Raw genomic sequence first — 16876 nt, 5'->3', positions numbered from 1 at the left:
TGATTAGTCAGATACATATTGTATATGAAATATTTTGGACCAACTATTTTCAGTAAGCAATAAGAACGACAACTAAAATAAACGACGGAGTTAGATATTTTATACAACTACTTCTTTCCTTGGTAGGATAAAGGTTATATCAGTCATTTCCTTGTAGATATTTAGAACAAGGAAAGAGAGTGAGACCAAAAAAAAGAATGAGCCTTATCTAGTAACCTGAGGTTACATGTTTTTGTTAAAACCAACACAATTTTAGCAAATTCTCTGATTAAATTCAAAAAAGAAAGTGAAATTCAACTGTCGTAATGGCAAATTCTGTGTGTTTCACCCCTTTAGCTTCATTGAACACTTTCAATAAACCAGGTATATATGTATACTCAATTTCTCTTTGTTCTTGTAGCTGTTTTTATGCCTTTTTTGGTTTAGGGGTGCTTGTGTTTTTAGTGAATTAGTTGATGTTTAGGCCTTTTTATGGTTTCTTGGTTCAATTTTGTTTGTGGGTCTGCAATTGTGTGTGGAGCATAATGTGTTTTGGTTTTAAAGATTCAATTTTTTTTTCCACAAGAGTGGTAAGCACCTTTTTGTACGAGGTTTTGGGTTCGAGCTCGGGTATGAAGTCCCTTTTGTTAGGGAACTCTTTATTATCCAATTTGGGACATCCCAGCATGAATGCTGTAGTCGGGCTTCAATGCGAATACCAGAGACTTAGTGGGAACCAATAAAAAAGATTCAATTTTTAAAACAAATTTGAGAACCTTTTCAGAAACAACTACATCCACTGTCTTAATTGTTAATTATCTGTTTCATCCATTTAGCTTCTTTTAATTCTGTCAATAAACCAGGTATGTTTTCCAAGTTCTATTTGTTCTTGTAGTTTTAATGTCTTTTTGCTTGGTGGTAGCTATGTTTTATTTGTCAATTCTTGATGTCTATGGCTTTTCATGTTTTCTTGGTTTAGTTTTGTTTGTGGGTCTTCAACTATGTGTAGAACATAACGTGTTTGGTTTTAAAGATTCAATCTTTTTACCAACAAGGGGGTGTCGTGGAGTGGTAAGAGTTCTTTCAAACTTAACCAGAGGTTTTGGGACCTCTCGGGTTCGAGCGCGAGGTGTGAGTCATCTTTGTTAGGGAGCATTTTATCCCCAAAGTGGGACTTCCGGATGCAAATCCGGATTTAGTTGGGCCGAATAGGGGTACGGGACATCAGGTGGGAACAACAGCGTACCCATTGTGGTCTCACAAAGTGGGGGTGGGAAAAAAAATGATTCAATATTTTTAATTTGTGAACCGTTTTAGGTACAACTAAATTCATTGTCTTAACGGAAAACTCTCTTATGTTTCACACCTCTAGCTTCCTTCAACTCTGTCAATAAACCAGGTATAATTCCAGTTTCTATTTATTCTTGTACTCTTTTCCACATTTTTGCTTAATGAGTAGTTATGTATTTTGTCAATTACTTGATGCATAGGCCTTTTCATGCTTTCTCGGGTCATTTCTTGTTTGTGAGTCTGCAACTGTGTGTAGAATGTAAACGTGTTTGGTGTTAAAGATCCAATCTTTTTCAGAACCTTTTATGTAGTTGTGATTTTATATTCTTGTCAGGTTTAATTAATGGAAATGGGAATTGCGCTGGAAGAAAGATTCAATTGATCAAAGATGTTACCTTCAACTCCAAGAGTAACTTAAGAGTCGTAGAAGTGAAGGTAATTTTGGACTTCCATGGATAGATATTAGTGCAAAGTTACAATTACATGTGCTCAAATCAATAAACAATGGCTACATTTGTTTACTTTTGTGCTTAGACACAGTGGCGGATGGAACGTAAACTCAATGAGTTCAATTGTGCAGTATTTCTGACATGGAGCACGAAAAATCACTAAAATTTTAAATATATGTGGTAGCATCTGCATCATATTATATTCATAACTCTATTTTATGTGAAACGGGATCAAGCAGCATAATTCCAAATCCTAATGAGAATCTCTTTGCCGTTTCTCATTTCTTATAAATGAATAGGGAAGTCCGTAAAGATGGAAATTCTAAGCTTAATGTTATCTGTTATCACAAGGGCTTACTTGAGTTCTATAGAAACTTCAGTTTGCTCCAGAAATTTCCTTTCACCTCTTTTATGATCTAACTATACCATATTTGCTTCTCTTTCCTTGAGTTGTCTGTATCTTGCCAGAGCTTAACACTGAACTCTTTTTTCTAGGCCGCTGACAGTGATAAAGAAACAAAAGTAAGGAGCATAGTCTGTCAAAAGTGTGAGGGAAATGGTAAGTCATTGATGCATATTTGATAGATTTTGAATTCTCACTCGTCATTAATGATAAGGTTCAGTGGACTTCTCTCGACAAACACACTCCTACATTTTGAACTCCAAGTGACTAATAAGTATTTCTTAATATTGTAATTATGTCTTTCTGTTTAGTGGATGTTCATTGCATTGCAGCAATGGAGATTATATTCAATTCAGTTTACATGCTAACTGTTGCATCAGGTTCAATGAATTCTCATGAAGGAAGCGGCATTTTCCGGAGAACTGCTATATGTTTATCAGCATAATGTCTATTTTACCTTTTGCTAGGATTTCTTTCCTTGAAATGATTATATGAATCAAGTAGTAATTTGGCTCTTGCTGTTGACCGCTTGATTGGAGAACACCTCTTTTACGAACTTATCTCAAATTATTCATCAAAGTTATGTGAGAATTACGATGCGTTTGAGTGAAAAGTGTCTAGTTCCAAGACTTTTGCTAATGCTGCACTCTTGCTGATTATTCATTGTGTTACATACTTATTACGGTATCGAATTTCCAATTCATCAGAAATAGATACATACATATTGCATACATAGACCTTAAATAATCCAATTTCAACTTGGAATTAGTTTACAACGTTCTGTTTCTTATACACTGTATCGTTCTCAGGTGCAGTGGCGTGCTCACAATGTAAAGGCGTTGGGGTTAACTCCGTTGATCATTTCAACGGGCGGTTTAAAGCCGGTGGACTGTGTTGGCTATGCAGGTACTTGTCCTATATCACTTGTGCTTTTTGGTTTCATATTGGTATTCAGTTCCTAAGTAAGTTAACAAAAATGCTGCAATGCCATGTTTTCATGTTTGCACTTCTTTTAATGCAGAGGTAAAAAAGATATATTGTGTGGCGACTGCAATGGAGCTGGATTTCTTGGTGGATTTATGAGTACGTTCGATGAGTAGACTTCAGATGCACTGGTCTTGAGTAGACTCGGGAGGCAGGTAGAGGCAGGTTTCAGAGGCAGATCCAGAATTTAAACTTGATGAGTTCAGTTTCTAAAATTCTCAGTATTGAACTCATTGTACTTTTGATATTATGATTTCATAATTTGATATTTGTTTAAACTTTACCTTCTCTTTTCACATATATTTATTCATGATTCGTGTAAAAAGTAATGAGTTCAGTTGAATCTGTAGAAGCTATGCTCCATCCGGCCCCAAGTAGGTTGTCGCCATTGACGCCAAGAATAGCACAAGGGCTTCATTATGAGAACAAGCACATAGAAAGACTATTTGCACAGAAAAATGTCAAATCAGCCATGGGAGAGAGTGAATGCAGGAAAACTCTTTACCTTGAGCTTAAACATCCTCCCAACATCAAATTCAAATTTGTCAATAACATACTCGATGTAATTTCACGCGTACCATCTAAAGAAGGTAGGTTATACACGCGGCTGAAAACATTTTAAAAATTCACTCTTTTAACTTTTAAAAATGCAGCTATTATGTTACTTTTTAAGAGTGACACCTGTATGAAAGCCCCACACCTCCACCGCCGTTGGATGTCAACTCCCAAGCCTCGGCTAGTTTTTGGGGTTGAGTTAAGCTTAAGTGTCATATCTTTACATATCGTACACCCCTCAAATGAAAAAAGATAAACACTCTTCCCCGACACTTAAAGTAGCATAAGCATTATTTTACCTTACTCGTAGCCTATTTGGCCAACCTTCTAAAATCAACTCTTTCTGTGAAGTCAACTCTTTCTTTTTTATTTGTATAAACTTTAATTACTTGGATAACATGATTGCAGACACCATATAATAATAATACATATAACATCCATGTGACATAATATTATATTTCTTTGGTTGAAGTTATCAATCTAATTTTCTAAAGCCAAGTCTTCTTTCCTTTAAATAATAATAATTTAGTGAAATGGTCTCTTCAGATAGCAGGAAATAATTCTATGTAAATTCAATTAACTTTGTCTAGACCATGTATTTATATTCATCAAATGTATAAGAATTTTTAGCTCGGAATCCAGTCCACTTATCCAGTTATTATTGTATATTAACTTGACATGAACTTAAAATCCTAAATCCAACACAAAAACAGCTAATTTAAGTGGCTTATAATATATTAACACCCATGTGGGAGCACTTCTGCATGTACTGATCTTCATTTGTTGAATAACAATTGATTATTTATTCATATTTTTTGTTTGTTGTATTCTTTTCTCTAAGTATTATAGCAGTACATGCTTCTCTTTTGCAGTAGCTGGCTACATTTCAGCACTAGTCCTGTTTTCCTTTATCTGTCATTTGAAGGTTAGTTGGTGTTCTTGTCATTTTATTACTTGAAAACTTTGTAAATGTTGTCGAACCATGCATTTTTGGAGGATCTGACACACTTGACAATAGTTTTGAAGAGTTTGAGCAACAGTCAAGTACAAGTATAAGTTTTAGCTCCTTGCACGAGTACGAATCTAATTTTAGGATGAATCTGAACTTCTGGAAAATCCATAAATGTGGAGATCAAACTAGTTATATCTAGATTTCTACAATCGTTGAAGATCTATTTTATTTTATTTTTAATTTGTGAATTATACGTCAAAGTCAATATTCGTAGTTCAATTTTTGAATCAGGTGGAATGCTAGCTGGGATGTAACACAAGTATTTGTTGTAGTTCAATATTTATTTGCTGTTCATTTCTTTGATATTTGTCGAAACTTATTCTAGATCTATCACAATACCTCATAACTCATTTGTTGCACGATAAGAGTTTAGTACCTGCGGCCATGGGTGTAGCCTACAATATATGAGAGGAGAATCATGAGGTATCAGGTTCAAATTCCTTAGGAGACAATAATTACGTGATTTACTTTCATCTGTCTAAACCTTGATGGATAGAATAACGTAGTACCTGTTGGTGGGAGGTAACAGGTTTCCTCTAGAATTAGTCGAAGTATGCGCAAGCTGGCGACCGCGGTTATTGCATCAATGCACATAAGCTAAGTGATTGAGAATTTGAGATAGCAATGACTGAAAATTTACCTGATTTCTCTGCTTTCAGGTGATAATTTGAATACAACAGATATGGCTTATGCTAGTGTTGCTTCTCTTCTAAACACAATACAACTACTCTTGACATCTGATTCACAAATGCGTTCTCAAATTTGTGACCACAGAGAAGAATTTCACGCTCTTAGTGAAAAAGTTAGTTCCCTGGAAATATTTCTCAAGAAATTTGAGAAAAGCAATGTTTCTAGGGAAATGACAGATCTGGAAGCACAAATAAAAGAAGTTGCGGATGGTGTTGAAATTACAATTCAACTGCGATTAACAGATATCATAATGGCGAAGAATGAAATGCAGAAGAAGAAGGCACGCGAGATGCTTTGTGATAGTCTAAAACAAGTAGCAGAGGAGATTGATCGCGTACAGAAAGAGTCTACGAAGATTCAATATAAAGCCAAGCAATCATTGGAGGAATATTTTGTTCAAGCTTCAAGTTCAGCAAAAGTTATTCTGAATGGTAAGAACAATATGGTGGGACGTCGTGATGAAAGGGAAAAGATGATGACAGAACTAACTAGAGGTTTCTCTGGTGTACTCAAAGTTATCCCGATTGTTGGGATGGGAGGCATTGGTAAAACAACTTTAGCAAAAGAAGTTTTCAATGATGCATTCATTCGATCTCATTTTGACGTTCGTGCATGGGCGACTATATCTCAAGAACATAATGTAAAAGATATCTTGGTAAGCCTTTTGCACTCTACAAAAGAAAAGGATGACACGGTTAACACGGAAGATGAGTCAAAGCTAGCAGACATGCTACAAAAAAGTTTAAAGAGTCGGAGATACTTAATTGTATTGGATGACATGTGGAGCGATAAAGCGTGGGATGATGTGAGACTATGCTTTCCAAGTGAAAACAATGGGAGTCGAATATTGTTGACTACCCGTAACACTGAGGTAGCTTGTTCTGCTGGAGTGCTGGTACAAAGAATATCTCTCTGCCGATTGGTCTCATGGGTCCAGTTGAGAGTTGGGACCTTTTTAAAAGTGCTGCATTTGTAAATGAAGCATTACCATCTGAATTTGAGACTGTTGGGAAGCAAATTGTGGACCAATGTCAAGGGTTACCGCTAACTATTGTCGTGGTTGCTGGACTTTGGTCCAAATCTAAAAGGACAATAGAAGTTTGGGGAAGTGTTGCTAAAGATGTCAAGTCATTTGTCACAAATGATCCAGATGAACAATGTTTACATGTGCTTGGTTTGAGTTACAACCACTTGACGAGTGACCTAAAACCATGCCTTCTGTATTTTGGAATTTTTCCGGAAGACAGTGAGGTGTCGGTGAAGAGATTGGTGAGATTGTGGATTGCTGAGGGGTTCCTAAAGTTTGAAAAAGACTTGGAAGGAGTGGCTGAGAAGTGTTTGCAAGATCTTATTGATAGATGTCTAGTTCTTGTCAGCGAAAAAAGTTTGGATGAAACAAGAGTTAGATATTGTAAGGTTCATAATCTAATATATGAGCTATGTTTGAGAGAAGCTCAAAGGCAAAGCCTTTTTGTCATGAATGACATTGTATATGTTGATTATGATGGAGATTATAATTTGGATGAAGATGATGATTGGGATGAATATCATAACTTGGATGAAGATAAATATGATTATGTTGACGAAGATGACGATGATGATTTGGATGATGATGAAGATGATTCGGATGTTGATGAAAATGATTTAGTGTCAGAAGATGAAGATGATAAAATGCTGTTTAAGAAAAATTCCGTCCATTTAAGCGACAGATTAAAGAAGGTAAACGTGGCTTTGGTAGTTATAGGACCCTTCTTACACCGGGACATCATCATTTGATAAGGAGGAAGACAGATGATGCTGATAACAATCTCTTGAAACAAACTCGTTCTATTTTCTTTAATAACAGTTATTCTGGAACTTTTAGTCTCAAATCAAAGCTTTTTCATTTCAGTTTACTCAGAATCTTGGACTTGAGTTTCGTACTGCTTGAACGATTTCCTTTCCAGATACTATGCCTTGTTTGGTTGAGGTACCTTGAATTGTTAGGAGATTTTGACATACCAACAGATATTTGTAGGTTATGGAATCTCCAAACATTCATTGTTGATGGTAGTCCAGGTGACTTTGGCATCTATCCAAAAGAAATTTGGGAACTAACGCAATTAAGGCACCTTGAACTGACTTCATTTCTTTTGCCGAATAGTCCAACTGTATCCGTTGATGGACAGAGGTACTTGGGACTTCCAAATATACACACTATTTTGGGCTTGTCTCATGGTTGTTGCACAAAAGAGGTCATTTCAGGTATTCGGAATGTTAGAAAGTTAAAAGTTGAAGGAGATAATAATGACTATGAAGGTTTTCAAGAATCTAGACTTTTCAACAATCTCGTCCATCTACAACATCTTGAAACATTGAGTGTTACTATTTACGCTGATCTTGAGGATTCCGTACCCGTGACCATTCCAAGTGCAAAAGCTTTTCCAGCAACACTCAAGAAGTTGAAGCTGTACGGAACTGGTCTAAGGTGGGACGACTTGAATATAGTAGGTGAATTGCCTAACCTTGAGGTGCTGAAGCTGATATTTGATGCTGTAGGCGAAGAATGGTATCCGATTTCAGGAGGATTTTCTCGCTTGAAGATTCTACTTCTTAAACAACAGTCATCTCAAGTACTGGAACATCACAAATGACAATTTTCCTGTCCTCGAGCGTCTCATGATTATAGATTGCACTGAGTTGGAAGAGATACCAATTGAGTTTTCAGAAACCAGCTCACTGAAACTAATTGAGTTAAAGGACTGTAAGCCCCATCTCGAGGCTTCTGCCACAAGAATTCAACAAGAACAAGAAGACATCGGAAATAATCCAGTGGATGTTCGTATCTCATGTAAGTACATATTTCTTAAGGTTACTGAATTTTATTCCATTCCACCTCACACCTGTCCTCCTGTGGCTGATCTAAGATATCTGTGGTTCTATAAACGTATAACTGACCGTTGATGCTGTTGACTATACCTTATTTATCGACACTAGATCAGGGATCTCCCCCAAAATCAGGGATCTCCCATTATGGCTAACGGTCATTAGCTTGAAATCAGTAGATAATTAGGACTCTATTACTTGTATAAATATCTTGTAAATCCTACAGTTTTATTATTCAATAAACAGATCACAATTCTTTTATACTCTAATTGTTTTGGATCTCTATCGTTATTCAACTGCATCTTTCCTATACGACTAATGATCAAAAGCATAACTGAAATCCGCCTTTGGATGCTTGTGAGTTGTGACTTGTGTAAAACTACTACTGACCTTTTGTGTTTCTTTCCTACAGCTAAAGTGCGGGAGTGGCGTTTGAGTCAGACTGACATTAGCTAAGGAGTACTTCAAGAGAAGAAGGATTGAAGTTGAAGGATTTCATTTTCATATTGTTTAAACTTTAAATTTGCCATTACATTACTATGTTTTAGCATTATTCTGTGGCTTCCAAAGAGATGTAATTTCTCTAAATTTTCAATAATAGGGCATCTCTTTCTGAACTATTTTTCTTGAGTCGAGGTCTATCGGAAACAGTCTCTCTAACTTTGAGGTAGTTTGTGTATGCTCTACCCTCCCCAGACCCCAGTTAATGGGACTATACTGCTTTATGTTGTTGTTGTTTTAATAATACTATGTACATACATGTGTATTCCTTTGTTAAACGTTCAGTGAAAATTTTCAAGTAATTTTACATATACTAATTTTTGGGAACGTGCGTTACACGTTTATCTCAAAACTTAATATAAGTTTTGTAATATTCTATTTTTGGTTTCTAATTTCTTGATTGACACACTTCCCTAGGTGGAATTATTGGAGTTATCACCTCTCTATAAAGTCAACTCTTCTTATCCCATCTCTATAAAGTCAACTTCTTTTTTTTTCTCTTTATATAGAACTTACTTGGTAATTTTGATTGCAGACAACATTTCAACTTTTCGCCATTACAGGTATGCCATATCTCCAATCTCTTTTCTCGATTAAGGCAAATTCAGAATTTGAAGTTTATCGTTGTATGTAATCTTAAGTTAATATACAACAATGTTTAACTTGGTTGATAGGTAAATTTTTTTGTCATTGAGCCGTGGATCTATTGAAAACAGTCTCTCTACCTCACTTCTGGAATAGAGGTAAGGTCTGCATACACTCTTACCTCCTCAGACTTCACTCTGTGGGACTACACTGCATATGTTGTTGTTGTTGGTTGATAGGTAAAATATTTCATCAATATTGTTAATTTGCTATTGAAAGGTTAATTAGAGGCGAATTTAAGGTTTGAAGTTAAATATTTATAGATATTTAGTAGGATTTCTTCTTAAAATTTCTCAGTTTGCGTAGTTTCATGAACCTGTAGGTTGTGCTCTAGATCCGCTCTTGTCATTTGATTGAACTAGAAAAATAAAATAAAAATGAATTTTTGTAGCTATGTATAATCCTCTTCAGAGGCGTATTTAGAGGGGGTGCCGTGGGTTCACGTGAACGCATGCTCCCCTCTCTAGATCATATATAGTAGTGTTTTATTTCTAAAAAAATATTTAAATATAGATGTGTGAATCCATGTTCAAAGTATCATATAATAATGCGATAATAATTGGGTGCATTTCTCTACGTCAGAGATAGAAATTTAAATCTTATATTTGTCTTGTCTCTTTGAGTAACACTTTTCCAAGTAGTTATCAGTTACACTTTTGTCGTTTCAACTAATTTTTCTTTTGTTTTTTTCCTTTATTCTTTCAAAATTTTCAAGTGTGTTACATTGAGAATTACCTAAAAAAATTTAGCATTGTTAAATTTTTTATATAATTACATCAAATGTATATATTAAAATTTAAACTAGTAGTATTATATATTTTGGACCTATAATTTTTAAACTTTAATGGTTCATCTTACGAACTAAAAGTCAAATCGATCAAATTTATATTTAAGATATATTTTTTCGTAATTGTGCACCCATCTAATCGAAATTCTGGATACGCCTCTGATTATTCCTCTTCCGAGGTAATGATACGAATCCACTTTGTTACTGACATTTGTTGCTCGGATCTTTCAAAATATAGTTGGTGAGGCACTAATTTTTGAGGATCTACGTACACTTTGTTCTCCCCAGGCCTCACTTTGTAGGATTAAACTATGTATGTTGTTGTTGTTATTGTTCTTTTCACAACTTCGCAAATCGTGTTATTGTAACACTACTGTCCTACAACTTGCAGCTTTCAAGTCCTATGGCCTATGCAAGTATAGCATCTCTTATAAGAACAATGGAACTGCTGTTGACGTCCGATTCACCAATGTTATCCCTTACTTTTGACCACAGAGAAGAAATCATAGAGCTTCATAAAAAAGTCAGTTCTATAGAAGCATTTCTCAAGAACTCTGAGAAACAAATCCATAATCATATGGCAATGACAGAGCTGGAAGCGCGGATAAAAGGATTTGCTAATGTCGTTGAAGACAAAATTGAATTTGGACTAAGAGAAGCTATGATAGCAGAAGATGAAATGCAGAGAGGTAAAGCACATGAGAAACTTCGTGAGAGCTTGCAACGAGTAGCAAAGGACATTGACCGTGTTCAAGAAGAGTCGCAAAAGATTCAACAACATAAAGGTAGCCAAGCATCAACGTTGTCCTTGTTACGAGATACAAGTAGCTCAGAAATATTACCTAATCTGGATGTTTCGAACAATATGGTGGGACGTGACAAGGAAAAGAAAAGGATGCTTGAAGAACTCAGAGGAGGCTCTAAAGATGAACTAAAAGTCATCCCAATTGTTGGGATGGGTGGCATTGGTAAGACAACTTTAGCAAAACAAGTCTTCAACCATCCTTCGATTAAGTCTCGTTTTGATGTTCGTGCTTGGGCTACTATATCTAAAGAATACAATGTGAAAGAAATCCTGCTAAGTCTTCTACAGTCAATAATCAATATCGATGACAAAGTCTACAGCAGAGATGAGGATGAGCTAGCAGACCTACTACAGAAAAAATTGAAATGTAGGAGGTATCTTATTGTCATAGATGACATATGGAGCAATAAAGCATGGGATGACACAAAACAATGTTTTCCAATTGATAATAATGGAAGTCGAATATTGTTGACTACCCGTCATACTGAGGTAGCTATTAATGCTAGCTCAAGTAATCTTCTTTTAAAGATGAATCTCATGAATTCAGATGAGAGTTGGAACCTTTTTAAGAGCAAGGCGTTTGCAAATGAAAGCTTCCCGCCTGAACTACAGACCATAGGTGAGAAAATTGCAAGCAAATGTCAAGGGTTACCACTAACGATTGTCGTGGTTGCTGGTCTTCTCTCCAAATCAAAGAGAACAAAAGAAGAATGGGAGAATGTTGCTGAGAATATTAAGTCGTTTGTAACGAAAGATCCTGATGAACAATGTCTACGTGTGCTCGGATTGAGTTACAACTACTTGCCTAATGACTTAAAAGCATGCCTTCTGTATTTTGGAATATTTCCAGAAGACAGTGAAATTTCAGTGAAGAGATTGGTGAGATTATGGATTGCTGAGGGGTTCTTGAAGCTGGAGGGTGACTTGGAAGAAGAGGCTAAAAACCGTTTGCAGGATCTCGTGGATAGATGTCTAGTTTTAGTTAGCAAAAGAAGTGCAGATGGAAGAAAAATCAAGACATGTAGGATTCATGATCTGGTCCATGAGTTATGCTTGAGAGAAGCACAAAGCCAAAACTTTTTGTTTATCAGAAATGATAAAACAGGATCCGTTCCTCGTGTGGGATGTCAATGGATTAGCATACAGAAAAGTCAACAAACTGATGATGTAATACTTGAATTATAATCAAGTTCTTATACAGAAAAGTCAACAAACTTATGTTGAGTTTCAGGATGAGCATTGGTTTAGGTCCCTTACACATAAACTTTGCTGGTTGATTAGGACGCCTACCGATGATGATAAGAGTCCCTTGAGAAGAATTCGATCAATTTTCCTGTTTGCTGCACCTTCTTTCAGTAACAATTCCAATTTAGAGCTTGGTCATTTGAATTTAATCAGAGTCTTGGACTTGAGTTCAATGTTCTTCTCAAGCTTTCCCCTGCAGATACTTAGTCTCTTTTTGTTGAGGTACCTATCCTTTTCGACTCGTAATTCTTTTGGCATACCTGGAGGACTTTGCAGATTACTGAATCTACAAACATTCATCGTTCGAGGGCCAGTTATCTCATTTATTAAGTTCCCGGAACTAATTTGGGAAACAACACAATTAAGGCACCTGAAACTCAGGAATTTTTATTTGCCAGATCCTCCAAGTTCATCCATTGATGGAGAGAGGAACTTGTTTTGGCCAAACATACAGTCTGTTTCGGGCTTGATTCCTTATTGTTGCACTAAGAAGATCCTTTCAAGGTTTCAAAACATTAAGAAATTATGTATTCGGGGGCACGTGTATGACTATGGAGTGCACGAAGAAGTTATGGACCTCCGTCATCTTGTTGATCTGCATCAGCTAGAAACATTGAGTGTTAAAGTTGATCGTTATCAGGTAAGTCACGGGAGTTCAAGATTCCATAAATCGCCTGTTTTACATTTTCCAATAAAGTTGAAGAAGTTAAAACTGGTCGGAACTTGTCTATCATGGGAGGAGTTGAACATCATAGGGCAATGGCCTAACCTTGAGGTGTTGAAGCTGAAACCAAATGCTTGTCATGGCCTAGAATGGCGTCCAATTGAAGGAAGATTTCCACAGTTGAAGTTTTTGCTAATTGAAGGTACAAATCTGAAATGTTGGAAAGCCACAAATGATCATTTCCCTGCTCTTGAGCATCTAGTGATCAGACATTGCTTTCATTTGGAGGAGATCCCTATTGAGTTTGCAGATATTTACTCGCTACAACTAATCGAGTTACAGAACTGTAGTGCAAAACTCGTGGCTTCTGCTGGACGAATTCAAGAGGAGCAAGAATCCCTAGGAAGCAAAGCTGTGGATGTTCGTTCCTACAACGATCCAGGTTAGTACAATAATTGCCTTTGAAACTTAAATTTTTTTTGAAGTTATATATTAAAGAGTTGATGGTCAAAAACGCACCTAAAGTATCCCCATTTTTCGAGTTTCATATATGAACTATCAGATATGTGAGTTTCCTCCCTGAACTATCAGTTGTTCCATTTTCCTATCTGAAACATCCCCATCATTCAGGTAGGAAAAGGAAAGCACATGAGAAACTTCGTGAGAGCTTGCAACGAGTAGCAAAGGACATTGACCGTGTTCAAGAAGAGTCGCAAAAGATTCAACAACATAAAGGTAGCCAAGCATCAACGTTGTCCTTGTTACGAGATACAAGTAGCTCAGAAATATTACCTAATCTGGATGTTTCGAACAATATGGTGGGACGTGACAAGGAAAAGAAAAGGATGCTTGAAGAACTCAGAGGAGGCTCTAAAGATGAACTAAAAGTCATCCCAATTGTTGGGATGGGTGGCATTGGTAAGACAACTTTAGCAAAACAAGTCTTCAACCATCCTTCGATTAAGTCTCGTTTTGATGTTCGTGCTTGGGCTACTATATCTAAAGAATACAATGTGAAAGAAATCCTGCTAAGTCTTCTACAGTCAATAATCAATATCGATGACAAAGTCTACAGCAGAGATGAGGATGAGCTAGCAGACCTACTACAGAAAAAATTGAAATGTAGGAGGTATCTTATTGTCATAGATGACATATGGAGCAATAAAGCATGGGATGACACAAAACAATGTTTTCCAATTGATAATAATGGAAGTCGAATATTGTTGACTACCCGTCATACTGAGGTAGCTATTAATGCTAGCTCAAGTAATCTTCTTTTAAAGATGAATCTCATGAATTCAGATGAGAGTTGGAACCTTTTTAAGAGCAAGGCGTTTGCAAATGAAAGCTTCCCGCCTGAACTACAGACCATAGGTGAGAAAATTGCAAGCAAATGTCAAGGGTTACCACTAACGATTGTCGTGGTTGCTGGTCTTCTCTCCAAATCAAAGAGAACAAAAGAAGAATGGGAGAATGTTGCTGAGAATATTAAGTCGTTTGTAACGAAAGATCCTGATGAACAATGTCTACGTGTGCTCGGATTGAGTTACAACTACTTGCCTAATGACTTAAAAGCATGCCTTCTGTATTTTGGAATATTTCCAGAAGACAGTGAAATTTCAGTGAAGAGATTGGTGAGATTATGGATTGCTGAGGGGTTCTTGAAGCTGGAGGGTGACTTGGAAGAAGAGGCTAAAAACCGTTTGCAGGATCTCGTGGATAGATGTCTAGTTTTAGTTAGCAAAAGAAGTGCAGATGGAAGAAAAATCAAGACATGTAGGATTCATGATCTGGTCCATGAGTTATGCTTGAGAGAAGCACAAAGCCAAAACTTTTTGTTTATCAGAAATGATAAAACAGGATCCGTTCCTCGTGTGGGATGTCAATGGATTAGCATACAGAAAAGTCAACAAACTGATGTTGAGTTTCAGGATGAGCATTGGTTTAGGTCCCTTACACATAAACTTTGCTGGTTGATTAGGACGCCTACCGATGATGATAAGAGTCCCTTGAGAAGAATTCGATCAATTTTCCTGTTTGCTGCACCTTCTTTCAGTAACAATTCCAATTTAGAGCTTGGTCATTTGAATTTAATCAGAGTCTTGGACTTGAGTTCAATGTTCTTCTCAAGCTTTCCCCTGCAGATACTTAGTCTCTTTTTGTTGAGGTACCTATCCTTTTCGACTCGTAATTCTTTTGGCATACCTGGAGGACTTTGCAGATTACTGAATCTACAAACATTCATCGTTCGAGGGCCAGTTATCTCATTTATTAAGTTCCCGGAACTAATTTGGGAAACAACACAATTAAGGCACCTGAAACTCAGGAATTTTTATTTGCCAGATCCTCCAAGTTCATCCATTGATGGAGAGAGGAACTTGTTTTGGCCAAACATACAGTCTGTTTCGGGCTTGATTCCTTATTGTTGCACTAAGAAGATCCTTTCAAGGTTTCAAAACATTAAGAAATTATGTATTCGGGGGCACGTGTATGACTATGGAGTGCACGAAGAAGTTATGGACCTCCGTCATCTTGTTGATCTGCATCAGCTAGAAACATTGAGTGTTAAAGTTGATCGTTATCAGGTAAGTCACGGGAGTTCAAGATTCCATAAATCGCCTGTTTTACATTTTCCAATAAAGTTGAAGAAGTTAAAACTGGTCGGAACTTGTCTATCATGGGAGGAGTTGAACATCATAGGGCAATGGCCTAACCTTGAGGTGTTGAAGCTGAAACCAAATGCTTGTCATGGCCTAGAATGGCGTCCAATTGAAGGAAGATTTCCACAGTTGAAGTTTTTGCTAATTGAAGGTACAAATCTGAAATGTTGGAAAGCCACAAATGATCATTTCCCTGCTCTTGAGCATCTAGTGATCAGACATTGCTTTCATTTGGAGGAGATCCCTATTGAGTTTGCTGATATTTACTCGCTACAACTAATCGAGTTACAGAACTGTACTGCGAAACTCGTGGCTTCTACTGTGCTTATTCAAGAAGAGCAAGAATCCCTAGGAAGCAAAGCTGTGGACGTTCGTTCTTACAACGATCCAGGTTAGTACAATAATTTCCTTTGAAACTTAAAACAATTTTGAAGTTATATATTAAAGAGTTGATGGTCAAAAATGCAGCTAAAGTATCCCGATTTTTCGAGTTTCATATATGAACTATCAGATATGCGAGTTTCCTCCCTGAACTATCAGTTGTTCCATTTTCCTATCTGAAACATCCCCATCACTCAGGTAGGAAAAGGAAATAACTGATAGTTGAGGTGTGTTTTGATAAATAGTTGATGATAGTTCGGGTAAGAAACTCACACACCTGATAGTTCAGATATAAAATTCGAAAAACCAGATATTTAAGGTGTGTTTTTGACCTTTCCGTCTATACTAAACATGAACCAAAATCGATTCAACTTTGCGTATATCAAATGTATAGTTGACCCTTTATGTTCTTTTTGCTACAGCTGAATGTGAACTAAATGGAAGTGATTCTGATTCAGACTGATGTTTACCTGAGGATTGAAGACTTTCAGACTTGATTTGTTAATCATTTGCTTATCTTATTCCATAATTGGAGTTTATCTGAATGAACATTGGGGCTATTGCAGACCAACATTAACTGTTGCTAAGGCATTATCAGTGAGATATGAGATCGAGGAGAAGTAGTCGAGATATACACAAGTTGATCCCCATTTCAATTTGTTTTTCTTACTCTACTTTTTTTGTTAGTCTCAAAAAGAATGTCTATTTCCTTTTTTTTGGCAACTTCTTATTTAAACTTTCCATATGACTGATGATATATTTAAGACTACAAGATAAAAAGACATTTTGATACATTCTACGTATCTTTAATGTAGAATTACATAATTCAAAAGTCTTCTTTAATTCTTAAGTTTCATGTCAAGTCAAAATTAGTCAAACAAAATTAAAAGGAATATAAGTTTTTCAACAAGCCTTTGATCTATAGTTGAATCAAGAAGTGGTTCTTCATCAAATGGTCAGA

At 36.4% G+C, this 16876-nt stretch overlaps 3 protein-coding genes and 1 pseudogene across 3 annotated transcripts; all 4 read left to right on the top strand.

Annotated features, from left to right (window-relative positions):
- The first annotated feature begins 305 nt into the window (after positions 1 to 305).
- On the top strand, positions 306 to 3221 carry LOC102600333 (uncharacterized). The gene is given in 5 exon segments (NM_001288241.1): positions 306 to 363; positions 1604 to 1704; positions 2214 to 2277; positions 2931 to 3027; positions 3143 to 3221. Coding segments are annotated over 5 exon segments (399 nt in total).
- A 2133-nt stretch (positions 3222 to 5354) lies between these two features.
- Positions 5355 to 8305, top strand: LOC107060167 (putative late blight resistance protein homolog R1A-10; annotated as a pseudogene).
- A 2223-nt stretch (positions 8306 to 10528) lies between these two features.
- Positions 10529 to 12150, top strand: LOC107060166 (putative late blight resistance protein homolog R1B-16). Its single transcript, XM_015307742.1, has one exon. It carries the CDS (start codon positions 10564 to 10566, stop codon positions 12148 to 12150), a length of 1587 nt encoding a protein of 528 aa, XP_015163228.1. The 5' UTR covers positions 10529 to 10563.
- Positions 12151 to 12382: 232 nt separating this feature from the next.
- On the top strand, positions 12383 to 16679 carry LOC102590501 (putative late blight resistance protein homolog R1A-10). The gene is made up of 3 exons (XM_015307741.1): positions 12383 to 13316; positions 13505 to 15925; positions 16338 to 16679. The coding sequence occupies exons 1-3, from the start codon at positions 12383 to 12385 to the stop codon at positions 16376 to 16378; spliced, it is 3396 nt and encodes a 1131-aa protein (XP_015163227.1). The 3' UTR covers positions 16379 to 16679.
- The last annotated feature ends 197 nt before the right edge of the window (positions 16680 to 16876 follow it).

This window comes from Solanum tuberosum, unplaced genomic scaffold (genome assembly GCF_000226075.1).
Source record: "Solanum tuberosum cultivar DM 1-3 516 R44 unplaced genomic scaffold, SolTub_3.0 scf00063, whole genome shotgun sequence".
NCBI classification, from domain to species: Eukaryota; Viridiplantae; Streptophyta; class Magnoliopsida; order Solanales; family Solanaceae; genus Solanum; species Solanum tuberosum.
This window is presented reverse-complemented; position numbering and strand designations above follow the sequence as displayed.

Excerpts from the sequence above, each read along its gene's own strand:
- LOC102590501 (XM_015307741.1), top strand. The coding sequence starts at position 12,383 with ATGTTCTTCTCAAGCTTTCCCCTGCAGATACTTAGTCTCTTTTTGTTG. Across the intron at positions 13,317-13,504 it reads TCGTTCCTACAACGATCCAG|GTAGGAAAAGGAAAGCACAT; the intron begins GTTAGTACAATA and ends CCCATCATTCAG. Across the intron at positions 15,926-16,337 it reads TCGTTCTTACAACGATCCAG|CTGAATGTGAACTAAATGGA; the intron begins GTTAGTACAATA and ends TTTTTGCTACAG.
- LOC107060166 (XM_015307742.1), top strand. The coding sequence starts at position 10,564 with ATGGCCTATGCAAGTATAGCATCTCTTATAAGAACAATGGAACTGCTG.